General features: G+C 46.5%; 1 protein-coding gene across 1 annotated transcript in view; it reads right to left on the reverse strand.

Annotated features, from left to right (window-relative positions):
- Window positions 1-18,882, reverse strand: part of Bfsp1 (beaded filament structural protein 1) — a 35,237-nt gene that overhangs the window by 4,957 nt on the left and 11,398 nt on the right. Inside the window, exons 3-5 of the mRNA XM_075963842.1 lie at window positions 13,047-13,142; window positions 10,652-10,744; window positions 7,204-7,311 (exon numbers count right to left, since the gene is read on the reverse strand). Of these exons, the coding sequence (XP_075819957.1) occupies window positions 7,204-7,311; window positions 10,652-10,744; window positions 13,047-13,142 (297 nt within the window). The remainder of the gene's footprint in view (window positions 1-7,203; window positions 7,312-10,651; window positions 10,745-13,046; window positions 13,143-18,882) is intronic.

Raw genomic sequence — 18,882 nt, forward strand, 5'->3', positions numbered from 1 at the left:
TATATGCAATAAGACAAACTCTCATCTCAAGAAGAAAAGGATGTGGTATGTATGTTTCTTTTAAAAAATGAAACAAAACTACTTCTACCAAGAGCAACACTTCTCAAACTGCTCCATGCATTAGTGCTGCCAGGCATGGGAATACAGGGATTCTGAGGATCTAGCAAACTACATCTCTGACCACTTCCCAAGAGATGCTGACGGTCATGGTCCATGGATCATGGTTGAAGCTACAGAAGGCTAGACAGACATCTATATTCAACTCCAGGCTTGTACACCTTAAGGTGCTTCCTGCATCCAAGCCTGTATATCCACACTAGGTAGCCTGGTGACGATCATTGCTAAGGCAGATAGACACTTCCGTCAGTGGTAATATTTGGAAATTCAGCATATAAAGGTGTTTAGGAAAATATCCATTGCATTGGAAGGATGAATGGGTAAGGGAGCAGGTACATGGATTGAACTCTTTTATGAATGTGCATGTGTGATACAGGAAGGATATTTGTATATATGTGTATCATATATGGTGTTGTAAGGTATGTATGGGTATATGTGAAGATGTGGGAAATGAGTGTAGTATACCAATGTGTGGGTGTGATATTTGTATATGGATGTATGTGATATATGTATGGGTGTATATGTGAGGAGTGTGTACATGTGTCTATATGGTGTGTGATGTATGTAGCTGTATGACATGTGTATATGATGTGTATTATGTGTATGTAAATGTGTGGTATGTATGTGTATGGCATGCGTGATGTTGGGGGGTATGTATGTTGTATGTGTATATGGGTGGGGTAGGTGGAGGTGAAGTGTATGGTAGAAGGTGTGATGTATGTACTGAGTGTGTGGGGGTGTGGGCTCATGAACAAATGCTGAGGATAGAACAGGATAGCAGGTGTCTCCCTCCATCATTCTCTACCTTATTGTCTGGAAAAATATCTCACTTAACTGGAAGCTCATCATATTGACGAGGTTTGCAGGCTAGCAAGCTCCTGGGATCTGCCTGCCTTCAACCTGAAATATAGAACCAGAGTTGAAGCCAACTCAGGAGAGCCCATCATATGCCTTGTGCCTGGGGCTCCAGAAAGGGCTATCTCAAAAGCAATGAAGTGGTGCTTTTGAGGACATGTAAGTGGGGACATGGACTGCCATTCTGAAGCCATGACCTTTTGAAATGTAAACAGAGAAGCTGAGAGAGGTGTGTCTTCAGACAGAGAGATGGAACCAAAGAGGGAGGATAAGCAGAGATGTAGGAGCCTGTGCCAAGAGGAGGAAGAGAAAGGAGAGAGACAGCGAGCCAGTGCCTTGGATCCAGTTTTTGGTCCCTGCTACATACCTGCTCTCAAATTTCATAAGCTTCCTGTTACAACCAGTTCCTTGGGGGGTTGAGGAAACCTTCCCAGCAGAGAACACAGCATGAATCACTTTAACCAAGATACTGAAGTCAGCACTGTTAGGAGAAATAGTACCTCTCACAGGCTCTTCCCCAAAGCAAGGACCCTCAATCAGATCCTGACAATACATCAGAGGAACCCAAATGAGGAGAGGATGGGTCGTCAGAACTCCCCAAATCACCAGGGTTCGCAAGGCAGACACCCTAAGACATGGCAGGAGCTCAGGAAGGCACAGGTACTATCATCAGTTGGGAAGTGTGGCATCCCTGTGAATTTGCTGTATTTCCTCGTTGTACTAGGTGGTTCTAAAACGTGAACTTGTGGGAGGCTGGGACAAAGGATTACAGGATGTGGTAGAAATTTCAACCTTGTAGAAAGCTAAACTTATTTCAAACTACAACTTCCAGTTTAGGCCAGTCGCTGAGGGTTTCTAGTGCTCTAAAATCAATCTCCATCCAACAGTCACCTGTAATGTCAAGTGCCAAGTCACACCGCCACCTGCTGGGGCAGCTGCATGCTCTTGTGCATGCACAGAGGTCACATACTCCAGGAAACGCTTTCAAGAAACAAGGGAATTGTAAGACCCTTCTGGGGATTGAATATTAGAGTTGATTCAGGGGGACATCAAGGGAATGTGTGGAACCACGTGTCAGGGGACGGAGACACAAAACTCGAGAGAATCCTTGTTCATCTTTTGCATGTGTATGAAATGGTCGTCAATCAAGGAAAGAAGGAAAGGGGAGGGATGAAAAGAACCTACGTCCTTCCTGAGTATGGCTTCCCTGTCTAGAATGGAAGTCCTGATGTGTAGGAAAGTGTGTGTCCTAGTAATGAATCAACGCACCAAGTTCATTACGGTCTCATCAGGGCAGGGCTGCTCTTATTCCCTCTGCTACAGATGAGGAAACTGAGGCATACTGGTGAAGTGACTTTCCCATCAACACCAACAAAATGCAAACCCAACTGTATAGGGTGTGAGACACTTCCTGAAACTGTGGCCTCTCTATCCTCCAAAGCTACAGGTGAGCTTTGTCGGTAAAGGTGCTTGTAACCAAGCCTGAGTTTGAGACCCAGGGCCCAAATGACAAAAGAAAGAATTGATTTCTAAGAGTGGTCCTAAGTTGTCTAAGAATTCCACACACACGCGAATGAGCACACACACACACACGCACGCACATACAAGCACACGCACAAAACCAGCAGATAAATGTGGTGTTTTGTTTTGTTTTGTTTGGGGGAAGAGAAGCCTGTGTTCTGCACGGATTGAGCGCTAACTTCCAAATCTCACCACTAGATGGCAATGAGAACCTTAAAAAAGAGGCCTGGGTACGCCCTGCTTGGCAATCAATACAAGAAGTTTTCATTCAGGTTCCCTCAAGACACTAAACTGTCTGTCATTCCTCCTCCGCCTGGAAGAAGTGGCATCTCCTGGAGACTTGGGCTTCTCGAAGGAGGGGTCCCCAGTTCCATTCTCAGACTCTGTTCTTTTATGCTGGATCTAGAGTCTCTCAAATGCCTGTGGAATCGGCTGGAGGGCTTGTTAAAACAGGAACCAACAGGCCACGGCTGGTCTGGAAGTACCCATGAGTTTGCATGAGTCTGCATCTGGGACCTAACAAGTTCCCAGATGATGCTGACGCTGCTGGGCCAGGGACCTTACCCTGAAGACCCCAACCGTAGAGCATTCTGGAAGTACCAAAAACCCTAACCAGAAATAGAACCATCTGCTGCAGCCCTGTCAAATGTCCTGTCCCCAGTCCTAGCCTTGGCTTGGCTAAAAGGCTATGCAACCAAATCTCCCTTAGAGGTCAGCTACTCACTGTGGGAACACAAAGGCTCTTAAACCAGCAAAACCCCAAAGGTGACCAGGCTCAAGCCTGGAACTCACAAGATCAGTCACGGAACATTCTGATCAATCCTACCCCATCCCCTACACCTGCCACAACTCTCATATCCCCAGTGACCCGTATTTGCGCCTGTGGTTCTCAAACCATGATTCCTGAACCAGCACCATCACTGTGACCTGGAAACTTGCAAATTCATGATACATATCCACCTAGTGTCTACTGTTACACCCAGTGGCGATCAGAAACTATTGCTTTCAATTGCAGCTAGTGAGACAAGCCCGCGGTCTCTGTGAACTCAGTCCCAGTGTTATACCATGACAATGCTAGATGGCGACAGACTTTGTAAGTGTTAAGTTCTTAATTAGTCTTTCTTAAAAAGCAAGTTATTTAAATTCATCCTAACCACGTATGCCCATACAAGAGGAAGGAGCCAGGTCAGTGAAGTTGGAGCCAAGGGATTAGACACAGAAGGACTTCGTGTGCAGCTGCTGGTTTTGAAGACGGTACAGCCTTGGGCCAAGGAATGCACCACCTCTACCACCAAAGTCAGCAAGGAAACGGGTCCTCCCTACTACGGGCTGGCAGAAGTGACATCTGCCAACAACGTGAGTGATGAGTGACCCGGAAGCAAGTTCTCCCATAAGGTCCTCCTGCTGGGACCTTGGTGTGCCCACTTCTTCACTTCCTCAGGGGAGAGCCAGAGCAGAGAGGCCAACCGTGCTCGTCCCTCTGTCTGACTTACAGAGCAGTGAGAACACGTGCTTCATGTACCTGGGTTGGGACCACTTGTGTAGGCAGCAAACTTGGGCTTCAGTAGACCACAGCTCCCTTTTGTTACTGGATACAGTCACCCTCAAGTCCAAGGAGTCTGCATCCATGGACTTGACCAATTGGAGATTGAAAATATTTTTATTTGTGTCTCTGCTGAGCCTTTTTTGTCATTCTTCTCTAAATAAAAAATGAAACTACTTACACCCCACTCACACTATACTGGGTGGTGTAAGTTTCTAGAGCTGAGTAAAGCATATGGGAGAATTATATAGGTTATATACAAATACCAAAACACTTCACAGACTTGAGCATGCATGAACATTAGGACCTGCGGGGATGTGACGACAAATTCCCCTTGGAAACTGACAAGCGGCTGTCGAAGCCCTGCAGATCGTCTCAGGCGTGTACTGGCCCACTTGCTGATATGTGAAAGCAGTGCACATTTGCAGAGGCCATGCTTCTTGTTCTGCACTTTGCCCTCTTGCAGAGCACAGTGGGGACAGCAAGCCATAGTTGAGTCGGCTAGAAGAGGACACACGAGACCATCTATAGGGCGCTGCGCTGTGAGGTCAGGATGTGCAATAGATGGATGGACAGAATCCATTTTCCCCTCCTATCTCATCTTGCCATAGACTCATCAAAACATGACCTCGCAAGTCAAGGATAGGTGCATAACACATGGAATTATTTGGTAGTCCTTGACAACTATCTTTATATAATTGGCTTGCTTTTAACATTTTCTGAGTAGGGGTTCACAAGCCTCACCAGACTACCAAAGCCTAGGGGGAAGAGGGAGACCTAGATGAGGCTGTGGGAGCCTGCCTTAGACACAGAGATCAACTTAGAAGTCTCAGAAGTGAAGCCGGGCTGTGGTAGTGCACGTCTTTAATCCCAGCACTCGGGAGGCAGAGGCAGGCGGATCTCTGTGAGTTTGAGGCCAGCCTGGTCTACAAGAGCTAGTTCCAGGACAGGCTCTAAAGCTACAGAGAAACCCTGTCTCAAAAAAAATAAATAAATAAGTCTCAGTAGTGGCATAAGGTGAGAACAGGGCATGACCTGAAAGTTCTACCTCATGTTCCAGAAACCAAGCTAATCCCGTCATTTCACACTCAATGAATTGTAGTTTGAAAACCATGAGTTTCTGAGACATGGCAGCTCTGCACCTGCTTCCTGAGTCATACATGCACACACACAACACATACATTCCACATGTATGCACATATACCCTACATAGATACATCACAGTCTTCGTACACACATCACATTTGTACAGTCAACAAAAACAGATGTGTACCCAAATAAAGAAGAACATTCTTTGTGCCCCCAGAGCTAGAATTTTCCATACCAGGCTAGGGTTCATCTTGTTAGTATCTAGGGCTGTGGTTTTCAACTCTGTCACCCTGGCCATGGAAAGTGACATATTTCACACCATAAGTCACATCATATGTGTGCATTTGAGCAAATGCATATGTAGTCAACCATATACAGATATATTTAAGACAAAGGTTTTCCAAAATTTACTCTACACTTTTAACTCCCAGTCTGTTCCTTCTTATTCTCAGTTCTCAGACACGGAACTGTCTTCTTTCTTTCTACCAGTCCATTCTATTGAACACATTTTACACCAGTGAGTTATAACTAACAGTTTGAAAACCAGAGTCTCCAGAACCATGACTGAACCTATACCCACTTCCTCAGTCACATGCAAAGCACACACACACACAATACACACATCCCACATACATGTACATATGCCCTATATGGATATATCACACATTTCATATAAAAATCACATGTACATGCTATACATATACCTCATATACACTCATCTCACATACACATACATACAGACTTCATACACCATGCTGCATGAACCCACCACAAACACCCTTTACATTACACAAACATGTAATATACATACCACACATACTTTACAATATACTCTACACACTACAGCACAAATACATTCACATCACACCTGCTTACACGTTACACACAGACACTATATACACATGTACCACACATACCACATATACGTCCCACACATATACACAAATAGAACACACACATTCTCTACATAAACATTCCTTTGTCTCTCCCTTCTCCCCTCCCCCTTCTCTTCTCCCCTCTCTCCCCTTTCGGGTGCTCAGAGGAAATCACAGTGATCAAAAGTATCTAGCGCCTGAGCTGTGGTTATATCCTGAGAAGAATGCATTTTAGGGTCATGACTCAACTTCTCCCCTGTAATTTTCAGCTCAGGGACAACCACCATCCCTGGCTGCTTTCCAGTGCCCCTGGGAATGCTGCACAGTGCAAGCTTCGTGAGCAGCCCAGCGGGGATGGGAAGCCGGATGTCAGAGACTGAGATAAAATGCGGATCCGGGAAAAGTTTTAAGTTTTTCCCGGTGCTGTGGGCAGGAAGGCAGGACCTGAGTGAAGTGTCCATCTAGATGTCCCAGGTTTTATAGTCAGAATTTTAGATCTTACTCTCTTTTGTTCCTTGGGTGTACTTATCTACTAAATATAATTTGATTGGTTTAGGACATGTGGCTACCCAGCTGTAGGAAGTGCAGCATTTAAACCCAACATTCTCCATCGCTGTGCCCAGCTGCATGGAAACAAGAAAAATAACATGCAGGAATCAAGACTATGAATCATAAAAGCCACAACTAAAAAGAAACAGACATGGGAGCCTCGTGTTAGCAGATATCTAACGAGAGGCAAACACCGGCACAAACCACCTACCAGCCACCATCAATTCCAAAGAAGAGACCATCAGGAAAGAAGAAACAGGAAGGCCCAGATTTGGGTGAATGTGGGATTAGAACCCTGATATGTGTCTGCCTCTAACAGGTTTTTGACATAGGCAAAGTGACCCCATGAAATGGGGTATTGCCCTTGGTTGGAAAAGGCACAACTCAATGGAGACACAAGAACTACCATGTGGTTGGGTGTCCATGTGTTCCTAGCTCCATTTCCCTGGGACTCTTCTTAGCTCTGTGCTAAAACACACAGCCTGGGAAGCCCCAGACCAGGACAAAGCTAGGTGTTTGGTCACCTGCTCAGAATACTACAGTGCAGGGCACACAGGTGTTGAGTCTGTAACAGTCACAGAAATGGAAACCTATGCCTGCATGTTCCATTCCTATAAAATGTGTAGAGGACCCTGCTAGGGATATGGGACATACCTGAGCCTGCAGCTCAGCTTTCTGTGCCTGCAGGTGAGTGAGTGTGTCCTTGCTCTCCTCCAGCTGGCTCCGCAGGGCAACCACTTCCCGTTCTGTCAACAGCTTCTCCTGCATAAGGAGACCAGACTCAGACTCACACAACGAAGAAATGCAAAGATAAGGGGGCAGTGAAAGAGTAGGGCCCCTTCTTTGTATCCCCCAAGTTCATGTGCCAGTGCCTGATTTGCCAAGGCATTGGTGAGTGGGAACCTTTGGAAGGTGACTAGGGTCAGATGAGGTCATGAATATGGGGCTCCATTAGGAGCTCGTATTTATGAGAAAAGAGTTAACAGGAGGTTCACCCTCCCAGCCACCACCATGTGGGCACACAATGGAGGAGAGCCTGCGACAGGTGCCAACTCTGCTGGCAACTTGATCTTGTAGTTCCAGCCTCCAGAGCTAGGAGCAATAAACTAAGGGTTCCTGTGACAATAGTCCAAGCTGAGTCAAACAGGCCCACAGTGGCCACTGTCTGAACTGTGAACTACTAAAGAGTAAAGTTCAGACAACCAAGATGGGGAGACACGGGCATAGAGCTCTTAGTGCCCCAGACTGACTAGTCAGACATACATTTGACTTTCAAAGCCTTTGTTTTCCCTTTTGTGAAAATAAAACTGTGGCGTGCAGATGCTCATTTGGCTCCCGGTTCTGTGCCTATGAAGATGAAAACCATTTTGTGCTCTGAGCCATGAGCTATGCAGGAGTCATCCGGCCCCACAAGGTGAAAGGGAAGTAGGAACAGGCCTCCAGACAATCTGGAGGTCTGGAAGGAAGTCCTCTTCCAATCTGTTCACAGTCTGTCCTGACTTGCCTCTCCACTTGCTCAAAAATACCAGTGATTCACAAAGGCTGATTGTTTAGGAACCCTGCCTTCAGCACAGAGGACACTACACTCCCTCAAAACCCATCAACTCAAAGCCAGGAACCCTGCCTTCAGCACAGAGGACACTACACTCCCTCAAAACCCCATCAACTCAAAGCCGAGTCTACACTAAGTGTAAGCCATGTATAGAAGGCAGTGTCTACCTAACAAACCAGTGTCTACCTAACTAGCCAGTGTGCAGAACTCTTAAGTCAGGATTCACAAAGAACAGAATACTTTCTGAATCTGTGCCTCGCTGTCTTTCCCGTGTATACGTGAACAATGCTGGTGACAATAAGTACCCCATCCAATGCCATCAACAGTCAACAGCTCTTAGGGAAAGATTAGACCTCAGGAGCTCCACCTCATCCGTGCCTACATTGACCAGCACACTCTTGAGCAGGTAACCAGGGAAGTTGTAAGTTCCTGAGAGCAACAGCTGTTATCAAAGGCATTGGGATGGGGGGATCTTTCAGCCTTGAGGCTTTCAGTTTGTTTGGTTTTTTAATTAAGTTAAAGCATATGGCAAGCCTATCTTTCTGTTCTGCAGTCTGTCTGTCCTCTGCATGCCCGTAGAGCACAGCTCCACTCTGAAGAGTCCAGTCACTGATTTGGGGCATGGCTTGAGCACTCTTCTAGGAAACCACATAGGCACCAGGGCTGAGAGTCACTGTCTTAGGTCATTCTTAAAACAAACAACAAAAATCCCTGACAGAATCCGATCCATCACTCCAACCAAACTTTGGCCTGCCTACTCTAACCACCGAGGAAAGAACATGGAGGCATTTTATTTCTTTCATTATATTTGATGCCAAGGGCCAAACCCAGGCCTTGAACATTTAAAGCACACCCTCATCTACTGAGCTGCACATCCAGCCCACATTTCAATGTTAATTGCATCCCTTTATCTATGCTTACATGTACAAAAATGCCCAGTATCCGGCCAAGCAGCTGGAGAACTAACTACAAAAGGACATGGGAGTTTTGGACTAGATCAGGATGTCACATCTCTCCCACGTGCCATAGGCTCCCACAATCGTGGACAGAGCTGGCCCTTGCCAACGTATTCCTTAAGTGTCCTGAAGTTCCAATTGTATGGCCAGACTGCTAAAAAAGAAAACAAACAGCCTACTACAGTTTGTATGTCCCTCCAAAGGAATCCCCAACAAAGCAGAGTTGAGAGCGGGGAGTCTAGTTGAAGATTCTCTGTCCTCAGAAATGGACTTGAGTCTCTAGCAACAAGCTTGTAGGAGTGGCTTCTCCCTCTTCTATTCTTCTGACAGTGAGGACTAGGAACTCTCGCCTTCTTCCCCTTTCCACCTACCACCAACTAAGGTAGCCCGAGATAACCCCTAACCAGAAGCTGGTGCTTTGATCTTAGAATTCCCAAACTCCAGATTGTGAGAAACTAATTTCTGTACTTTATATCTAATTCAGTCTGTGGCATTGTACTATGGCAGCACAAACAGGCTTTTGCACCTCCCTGCTTTAGGAATGAGCAAAAGAGGTGAGCAGATATCTCAACAAAGAAGATCCATGAATAGTAAATTAATACATACAATGATGCTTAACATCAGTAGTCATGGGTGGGGGAGGTGTAAAGCCAACCCACAACCAGACTCACTACATACCTAGGAGAGAAATAAAACAAGAACCAAAGCGATGATTGAGATAGCTAGCACTGGCAGGAATTCAAAACAGGAACTCATTCATAACTACAGGGAGTGTGAAAATGGCCCGACTCAACAGAAATATGTTCTTTGCCCTCTGAGAATTCATATTGGATTTTAATCCCTTTTGTGAAGCACTGAGAAGATGAGAACACATGCCCATAATCCCAGCGCTCAGGAGGCCGAGGCAAGAAGATTGCAAGCACCAGGCCAGCTGGGATTACAGAGGAAGACTAGCTCAAAAGAAAAATAGGGGGTGCTTAGTCAAGACTATGAAGGGATCATTAGAAAGTAATTAGGGTTGGATAAGGTCATCGGGGTCCAGTTCCCTCGATGAATCCTGCTAGCTTTACGGGAAGAGAGAAATCAAAGGACACACACACACACATACACACAGGACTCATTGCTTTGTTGTGTTCTACACTATCTCTGGACACTACCAGCAAAAACACTCTAATTAAATGAAAACCCCAATCCTCTTTTACTTCTAGCTTCCCCAGTCTATTGTTGGCAACAGAAAAGAGACTAATACGGCACACCGTTTTGAATACCATCTTGGCAGTCACTTTTAAAGTATGTAAGAGAGAACAGCTCACACTTCCTAGGAGAAGATACCTAAGGCAATGTTAAGGGGCATAGATAGCTTATGTCCCTTACAGTCTACCAGTATTTACCGTCAGAACAAAGAACAAAAGACTAAACCTCAAACCTGAACATCACTCAGAAGTAGGTAGGGGTTCGCCTACTGTGGTTCTAGCCATCTGCCCCAGTGCTTGTTCCTGAACCTCTGAGAAGGTCAACTGGGTCCACAAGACTCCGAGTATGTCCTCCCCCAGGCCTGGACTGCTTTTCCTGCAGCCATGGCTCCAATGCTTACCTCCCTCATCCCACCAGTAGCCGGGCACACTTGAGGAGAGGCCTGAACAATCTGCTGCAGGATGCTGATGTAGGTCTGAATTTCCAGAAGATTCTGTCACGGAGGGAAAGAACTTTCATTACAAGTGGTACTGCCTGATGCGTCCCTCCCGTCCTGAGAGAGTCCAGAAACTAGTGCCTCCATGCGTCCTCCCACACTGGGAATGACGGACGGGTCAGCTGTGCTGCAGGGAGGGCACCGTGGAGTGGGCATCCCACATCATCAGGAGAGCAACCAGGCAGAAGAGTAAACCGAGGCTTAGCTTATTTTGCCACGTCCTTTCGGTTACCTTCCTACACTGCCTCTGGCTTCACAGAAACCTGGATGGCAAGCGCATGAGAGGAAAGGGGAGCAGACAAGTCCTGCAAGCTGCAAAGGACTCTGACAGCACAGAACGGTGTTTCACTGAAGGGGCAGGTTTAGCCAGCCATGCTGAGACTAAATGGCTTACTGGCTGTGCATATTCTCAGGCAAGCTTTTGAAGTCTCCTAGAATGGGAGTCCTTTTGTGAAACAGGGCCAACTACCTGCAGGGAGGCCTGGTGACCTGTACCGGCCAATGCACCTTTCCCAGATATGCGCAATAACACAGCCCCTCTACAGAAAACAGCCCCGACCAACCACTGGTCAACTTGCCCAAAAAACAGCATGGACCCTAGCCCATGAGTAAAAAAGACCAACCTAGGGCCTCCAAGTGAGACCAATGTTCCCCTCTCTCACTCTATCCCCATGGCCCTCCACTCACAGAACTGGGGTACATACATCACCATCTCAGGCTCTGCCCACAGGGGCTGACCTGAGTTCCTCCAAACTAGGCTGCCCAACGGATAGTGAACAGGAGCGTCCCACCCTATTTATTGTTCTAGATGCCTTCAGGGTACTTTGGGCTGCTTTGGGACTGCCCCCAGGCATTGCTCTCAGGATAGACACAAGGAAGCTAAATACAAGGAAGCTGCAAGGTGTGGAGGAGGAAGCTGGCAAGGGCCTGGAGAGAGGCTGGAAGGATGCCAGAGAGAGTTCTTCCGGGCAGGGTGCAGAACACACACAGTAGGGTGGAGAGAGTGAACACAAGGCTTGCTGGGTCCTACAAGTGGCTCTCCAGAGAAGGATCTAGGTGTGGAGAGCTGAACTGGGCAATGAAACAGGGCCATGTGGCTAACAGGACAGAGAAATGACCGGGGAAGGACACTGGCCGAGCAGGGCGTGCCATCTGTTGCGTTCCTATGGGCACAGAGCTCATGCTGCTGAGGAGCTCTTCCAAGTCCTGCTACCCAGACAAGAGGAGCCCAGGGAGTTTACATCATACATCCCATCGGCCACTGGATGCGGCTGCTCCAGGCGTATGGAAGTCCCCCTGTATTTCCTATGAGACAGAGCAGCTTCCACCAGCTACAGTAAGGTTCTTGCCAAAGAGGTGCAGATACTGTATTAGTGAAATGAGGACTCAAAAAAGAAAGAAAGAAAGAAAGAAAGAAAGAAAGAAAGAAAGAAAGAAAGAAAGAAAGAAAGAAAGAAAATTAACCCCACAGAAGGAAAGCGTCTCCAAGAAATTCCAGCCTAGGGTGAGAACAGGTAGGGTTCCTAAGGACAATTAAGAAATTCTCCATTCACCCTAGGAGAAGGATCCTCACAGACATAGCAACTTGTAGCTAAATCTACGCAGGTTCATTACCTGGGTTTTGCTACCTCTTTTCTTCAAGATAACAAGGAAAATTGAAGGAAACTATGAATTCTGGCCTCACCAACCCCTTCCTAACTCCAGGTTTCTCCTGGTAAGTCAAGGCTCAACAGACCTAAGATTCGGGTTACAGAGGGAGACCAGGGCCCAGCGAGCATGGGCATTCCTTTTTTATTCACCCACGGTTAGCCCACACAATGGCACCCGGATGCTACTTGCATTCTGAAACATAGTAAGCAGCCTAGCAAGGCCAGACTGCACACTCCCGATTCCCCAGTGCTAGGATTTGATCTTCCAGCGTGTCAAGGCTCCTAAATAAAGGTGTCAACTGGCTGCTTTGAAGGCACAGCTAAGGGTTATCAAACAATACCTTAAAATAAAAGCACTCTTCCTTTTTGCATTTTTCTGAGTTGAAACTTTCAAGTTGACTGCTTGGCAGAGATGCAGCTGTCTAGATAATTTTGTCGATTGCAGTGTGCAGTAAGGACACTAAGACCTGCTGTCGCAATCCCCGGCACACTCTCTACACCCCAGGCTGGGTAAGTGCTGTCCAGTGGCTGACTCGTGCTGGTTCAGGGGAATGTAATCCCAGGTCGTTCACTCTAGCAATCTTCTGTCCAACCAAACCCAAACAGGGTTTTCTAGAAGAGAGGGTTTCCTTCCCACATGTGCTGGTTACCTTTTTGTACTTGTCCTTGGCCACACTGATGTCTGCCTGCAGAAACTGTGCTTCCAGCTGTAGGTGCAGGTTACGCAATAAGGCTTCATCAGCTTTCTGCAACAAAAAGAGTCACACCAGGGTCACACTTAGGTGTACCGGGAACCAGTGTGCGAACACAGGGACTGCATGGGGACCTACTAAAACACAAAGTCTTGTTCAGTGGGTCTAGAATACTGCATATTTTCACACACACACACATCATGGCCCCTACGTGTGTGTGTGTGTGTGTGTGTGTGTGTGTGTGTGTGTGTGTGTTCAGGCTTGAGGTGTGTACAAGTACACCAGCTTGCATTTGTGGCGGTCAGAAGACAACTTTCGGAACTGGATTCTCTCCTTCCACCATGGGTTCCTGGGGTCCCATTTAGGTCATCAGTAACACACAGCAAGTGCTTTTGCCCCCTTGTGCCATCTTGCCAGCCCTAGATGCTGCATTCTAAACAAAACACTAAGCTAGTCACTGGGCCTAGTTGACAGCAACAGTTCTCGTTACGGGATGATTTTGCACTCAAAGGGGACATTTGACAATGTCTAGAGATACTTCTTGTTTTTGCTAAGAGAGATCTTACAGATGGATGAGCCCTTGGAAAGCACTGCTCACAATTTCTTAAAGCCACTGGCACCATCCTTCACATAAAGTATATCGCAGAAGCCAGCAACTGTATAAGATCAAAACAAAGATGCTTATTTGGTTTTGCCCCCTGGGACGGAGATGGAGATGGACCTTATACGTGCTAAGGATAATCTTCCTGCAGATCATAAAAAGCCATAGACAGCCCATATGTCCAGCAGCTCTATTCCCTTAGTGACACTTCAACCAAATCCACAGAACTTAGGGGTCCGGCGAGGGCAGTTCAAAGTCTAAAGTCTTCCTTTGCAAGAGCACTTGGACCAGGCTGATCAGTGGGTCCCTCCAATGGTACTGGAAACTTACAGATGATAACAAGACTGGAACCTGCCATGGGCTTTTCTGGGATGCCAAGCAGAGAGCCTATCCTACCAGACACCTACCATCCTTCCACATCTCCCCCTGGGGATCATGCAGGACCAGCACTAGCTCCTACAGAGAAATATTGCAAAGCCACCTATGTGATAATAAAAATGCAATACTTGTCTTTAAAATAGGAGTTAATCAGATGCTCTGTAAGCACATGTCTTGCTTGGAAGACAATCGTGTAATAAACTGCCCCAAAAATCCCAGGGGTAAGCGGGCGCTTTGGGACTGTGCAGTTGCTGATATGATGAGAATTTGTTTCGGAAGCATGTTCCTTTATTTGTGCCAGAGTGCAGAAATGTGTAGACGCTTGTGTTTTCATTATGCCTGAGATGCTGTCAGCTGAATTTCCAAATGCCGCAGCAACAGAAGCATCTAGATCTTTCAGAATCAACTGCCTGTGTCAACTGTCTAATTTGAGAAAACAACCCCACCCTGACTTTGTGTGAGCTCGAAATAGAGTAGATGGCTCACAAAACAGATCACAGTACCTGAGAGCTAGCTAGAAATGCAAACGGCACTCGAGGATTCCAACACCCCTTCCAGGTGCTGGGGGCACACAGTGAAGTCCACGTGGTCCAGGATATTTACAGCCCCGACCCCACTGTGCTGGGAATGGAAGTCAGGATTTTGCATATGCTATGAAAACACTTTTCTACTCGCTGCATCCGAGACTTTACAGCCCTTTTTTGAGGAAGGAGCCAGAGAGATAATTGAAGTTCAAGAAACCCTGACAATCATCCTTGACAACTCTTTCACAGGAATTTTAGGCTTCTATCAAGACTTGGCTGCTAAAGAACAGAGATCCAAGTTCATTAACACCACTGGCAAAGTAGGATTTAATTTAAAAACACATTTCCTTCAACCCTGGATCTCAAAAAACCTTTTCAAAAATGTTGCAAGTTGCTCTCTGCATCTGCCTGGAGGAGGCTCTGGGAGAGCTGAGACTCCGCTCTCCTTGGCCTCATTCTCCACTCTCTCCCTCTGCTCTCTGGGTGCCCTTCCTCTCCAGCCTCTCCACACTCCAGCCTCCTGCTAAAGGCCTCCCTTCCCAAGCCCCTCCTCTCCTCTTCTCTGGAGTGAGGAATTCTTGGTCATGTAGAAGCTGGTAACCCTGAAGGTGATTGCTTCGTGTCCCCATCTTTCTGCCCTGGGCCCCAGAGCCTCCTGCTCTTTCCCACAGGGGACTTCAGAGGCACATGAATTACATGCTCGTGGGCCAACCTTTGAAGGTTTTCATTGCCTTTAAGTAAACACATGTACCTAGATGCTACATCGATCTAAATTATTTTAAAGAGAGAGGAAAGAGAATCTCTTTCCTTTAAAGTTCACGGCTTAGAGCCGTCTCAGCTGATAATCAAACTCAGGAATTATTGGCAGCCAGTAATCTTCCAAGTACATATATGTGGCCATGAGTTATAGAAATTGCACAGACTTGAATATGTATTTAAAAGTCGTCTGTGGTTCTTGCTCCATCAAAAGGCTGAGCATATCACCAACTCTGGACGCACTGTTTAGGCATTCTGTTGAGGGTTTTATTTCCCTTCAAAGGGGGTAACAAAGAGCGGCTTGCTTTGGCATGTGTACTGTTGAGAACCAAAAGTGTTCTGTTCTAGAAGTCTCATTGCATGAGCAGTGTGACTATATGGCAGGTACGTGAACAAAGAGCCAAAGACTATATCCGTGTCTTCCCACGGCCACACGCAAGGGTGACTCCTTCCTGCAAGTGACACTACTGGAGTTGGCTCTGAGACTATGTGGAGAGTCAAAAGTTGATTTGACTAAGCAAACATCTCCAGACTTGTTTAGCAAAATCGCTGGTCCAAGGCTGGCAGGAAGGCTGAGCAGGTTAAGATACCTGCTGTCAAGGCTGATGACATGAGTTCAATCCCCATGCACCACATGGTAGAAGGGGAGAACCCACCCCTGCGAGTTGTCCTCTGACTACATGCAATGGCACATGTCAACATACACACACACACACACACACACAGAGAGAGAGAGAGAGAGAGAGATAGATAGATAGATGTAAAGGAAAAATTGAATCACTTTTCCGAGCATCATCAGGATGAGACTCCACTCTTCCAGCCTCCTCTTTCTCGGCTGATGATGTCCACATCCCACAAGGGTAGACAGGCAGATAGGTCACCATTGTGATCAAGGCTTGATTCTTCTGGAAACCCTGGGGACTTGTGAAACTCTCTGTGCTAAGGGGAATCAACTAAGGAACGTATCCACTCACTGCTGATCTTGGATGACTAAGATTCATTTCCTGGGGTGTGCACACCTTGTGCTTCTGGGATGAGTGAGTCATGTTCCCACAGCGAAGCACAGGAAGTCTTCTATGTAGCCTGCATATCTGGTAACAGGTGAAGTGACCCAGGACAAGGATCCACTATCTAGACCTAGAGGCATCTTTAACCTCCAGAACTTGACTTTGGGTCTGGCTTCTGAGGGACTCAGCTTCTCTGGTTGCCCTTAGGAAACAGAGATTGATCCAGGACTGCAAACACTTTCATCTATGCCTGCCATGCATGTGGGAAGGAGCTCTGGAGCTCCGTCAGCTCGTGGGTGAGTTCCTTCACTGGAGAAAGAAGACCATGAACTGATTTCTCTCTAGGAGTGAAATCTGCCCCGTCAGTAACCAGAGGCTGATCTGGGGCTCCCACAAACTGATTCAAGAACCTTCCCAATCCAGTGTTTACACGACTTCACTAAACCCAAGAACTATTACTATTTGCTCTGGGTTTTCTTTAGATGGATTCATATTTTCCTTAGGTTTATTTGAAATGTTGAAATGAACTTTTTATGTAATATGCTATAAATAAAAGGGCAATCATAAAAATTCATGATTCGGGGGGCTGGAGAGATAGATGGCTAAGCAGCTGAGAGCACCTGCTACTCTTCCAGAGGACACAGCTTCACTTCCAGCACCCATGTCTGGTGGCTCACAGCCACCTATAACTCCATCTCCAGGGGGATCTGATGCCCTCTTCTGACTTATGAAGAAGGCACATACACACACTCAGCATGTTCTCACAAGTCACACACACACACACACATATACACAAATATAAAACATTTTTTAAAAGTATTTCTAATTGGGGCTGGAGAGAGAGCTTAGCAGTTAAGAACACTTGTTGCTCTTACAGAGGACCTGGGTTCAAGTTTCAGCACCCACAAGGCAACTAACTAATAACCATTGATAACTTTATTTCTAGGAGGTCCAACTCCTTCTTCTAACCTCTGCAAACACCAGGTCGCACATAGACACACATGAGAACAAAACACCCATGCACACAAAATAAAAGAAATCTAAGAATATGCATAATTCGCAACTATGAAAAATTTACTCCTCCATGAACCAGTTAAAGCATCTTCTATTCCATTAGATTATGCACTTCACAGTGAGGGGAAGCCAAGCGAAGCTGGCATCTGTCATATCAAATGTTCTGCCCTCCCACAGACAAAGACTGTGCACTGCCATTTGACAGGCGAATCGTGTATATTGCTAAGTCATTTCATGCTCAGTGAGCGTGGAGACATTCTCTCACTCCACTGAATGATAATTATCCCCACAGAGAAGGAAGTTGAACCTCAGAAAGGTAAGTGATTCACCCCAGGTCCCACCCATACTCAGCAGTGTGTTATGATTCTACTAAGAGGCTGCCCTCCTCTTCTGGATAGCGTAGCGCACTTGTGGGTAGGAGGGTCTTAACCAGGTCCAGGGCTCGACCACATCAACTCCCTGTGCTAGCCCTCACCTACACTCTTGGCAATATCATGAGAGTTATTCTTGTGGGGCTGACAGTTCAAATACCCACCCTCTAAGTCACAATATACATTAAAGTCCTAGAGCTGTTTTCTCTGAGTGGGGAAATAGTGGGACATCTTTTCCTTGGTGTTCACTTTCTCTGTTGCCTTATTTTTCTGTTGAAAATGCGAATTGCTTTTGTAATAAGAGAGAGATGACAAACGTTTTTAAAGCCTTTGTTAATGTCCGTCAAGGGTAAAGAGCAGGACGTCACTATGGTGGGGCAGAGAGGGAAATTCTAGAGAGCCTAAATTGCCACCGAGGTGAAGGGTGCTAGGTATCTATGTCCTTGAAAGCCTTGGCCAGTGAAGAAGACAGTGGGTCCTCCTCCTGCACCTTTGGACTATACCACAACCCAAAATGGAATGAGTTAAAGTGTGAACAGAATACCTGGTGCTCATGAAAGAAACTCCCAGCTCTGGTCACCGTTCCCCTACCCCACACCCCCTTTACCATCAACCTAGAGCCCGTGTCCTTGGAGCTCTGCTGAAGCTTATCTTTACCGCCATCTTCTGTTATGTCTAGCATGTTCAAATGCCCTCTCTTTGGCCTGAGACAGTCCCAAATGCTAACTGCTGGCCTGCCCACTAGTTATCAATGGCGCCCCTCTCCCAGGGTCATTGTTGAACAACACATAAGCTGCTCACACAAAGAATGGGCACCAGATGCAGGTAATATTAATGAAAACAAAATTAGGCTCCTCCAATTTTCAGTTCTGGTATTTTAATGTCACTTTGACAACAGAGGTTAGGCAAAACTAGGAAGTGGCAAATACCCTGAGTAACTCCTACTGTCTGAAGTGGTTGCCAGTCATACAGAGAGAATTGTAAGGCCAATCTGAGCTCGGGTGGGGGGGGGGAGAACTTTGTCTAAATTGGGCTTTCTGTTGCTGTCGTGGCACCATGAGCAAAAACAAGTTGGAAAGGAAAGGAAAGGAAAGGAAAGGAAAGGAAAGGAAAGGAAAGGAAAGGAAAGGAAAGGAAAGGAAA

Source organism: Microtus pennsylvanicus, chromosome 2, assembly GCF_037038515.1.
Source record: "Microtus pennsylvanicus isolate mMicPen1 chromosome 2, mMicPen1.hap1, whole genome shotgun sequence".
Lineage (NCBI taxonomy): Eukaryota > Metazoa > Chordata > Mammalia > Rodentia > Cricetidae > Microtus > Microtus pennsylvanicus.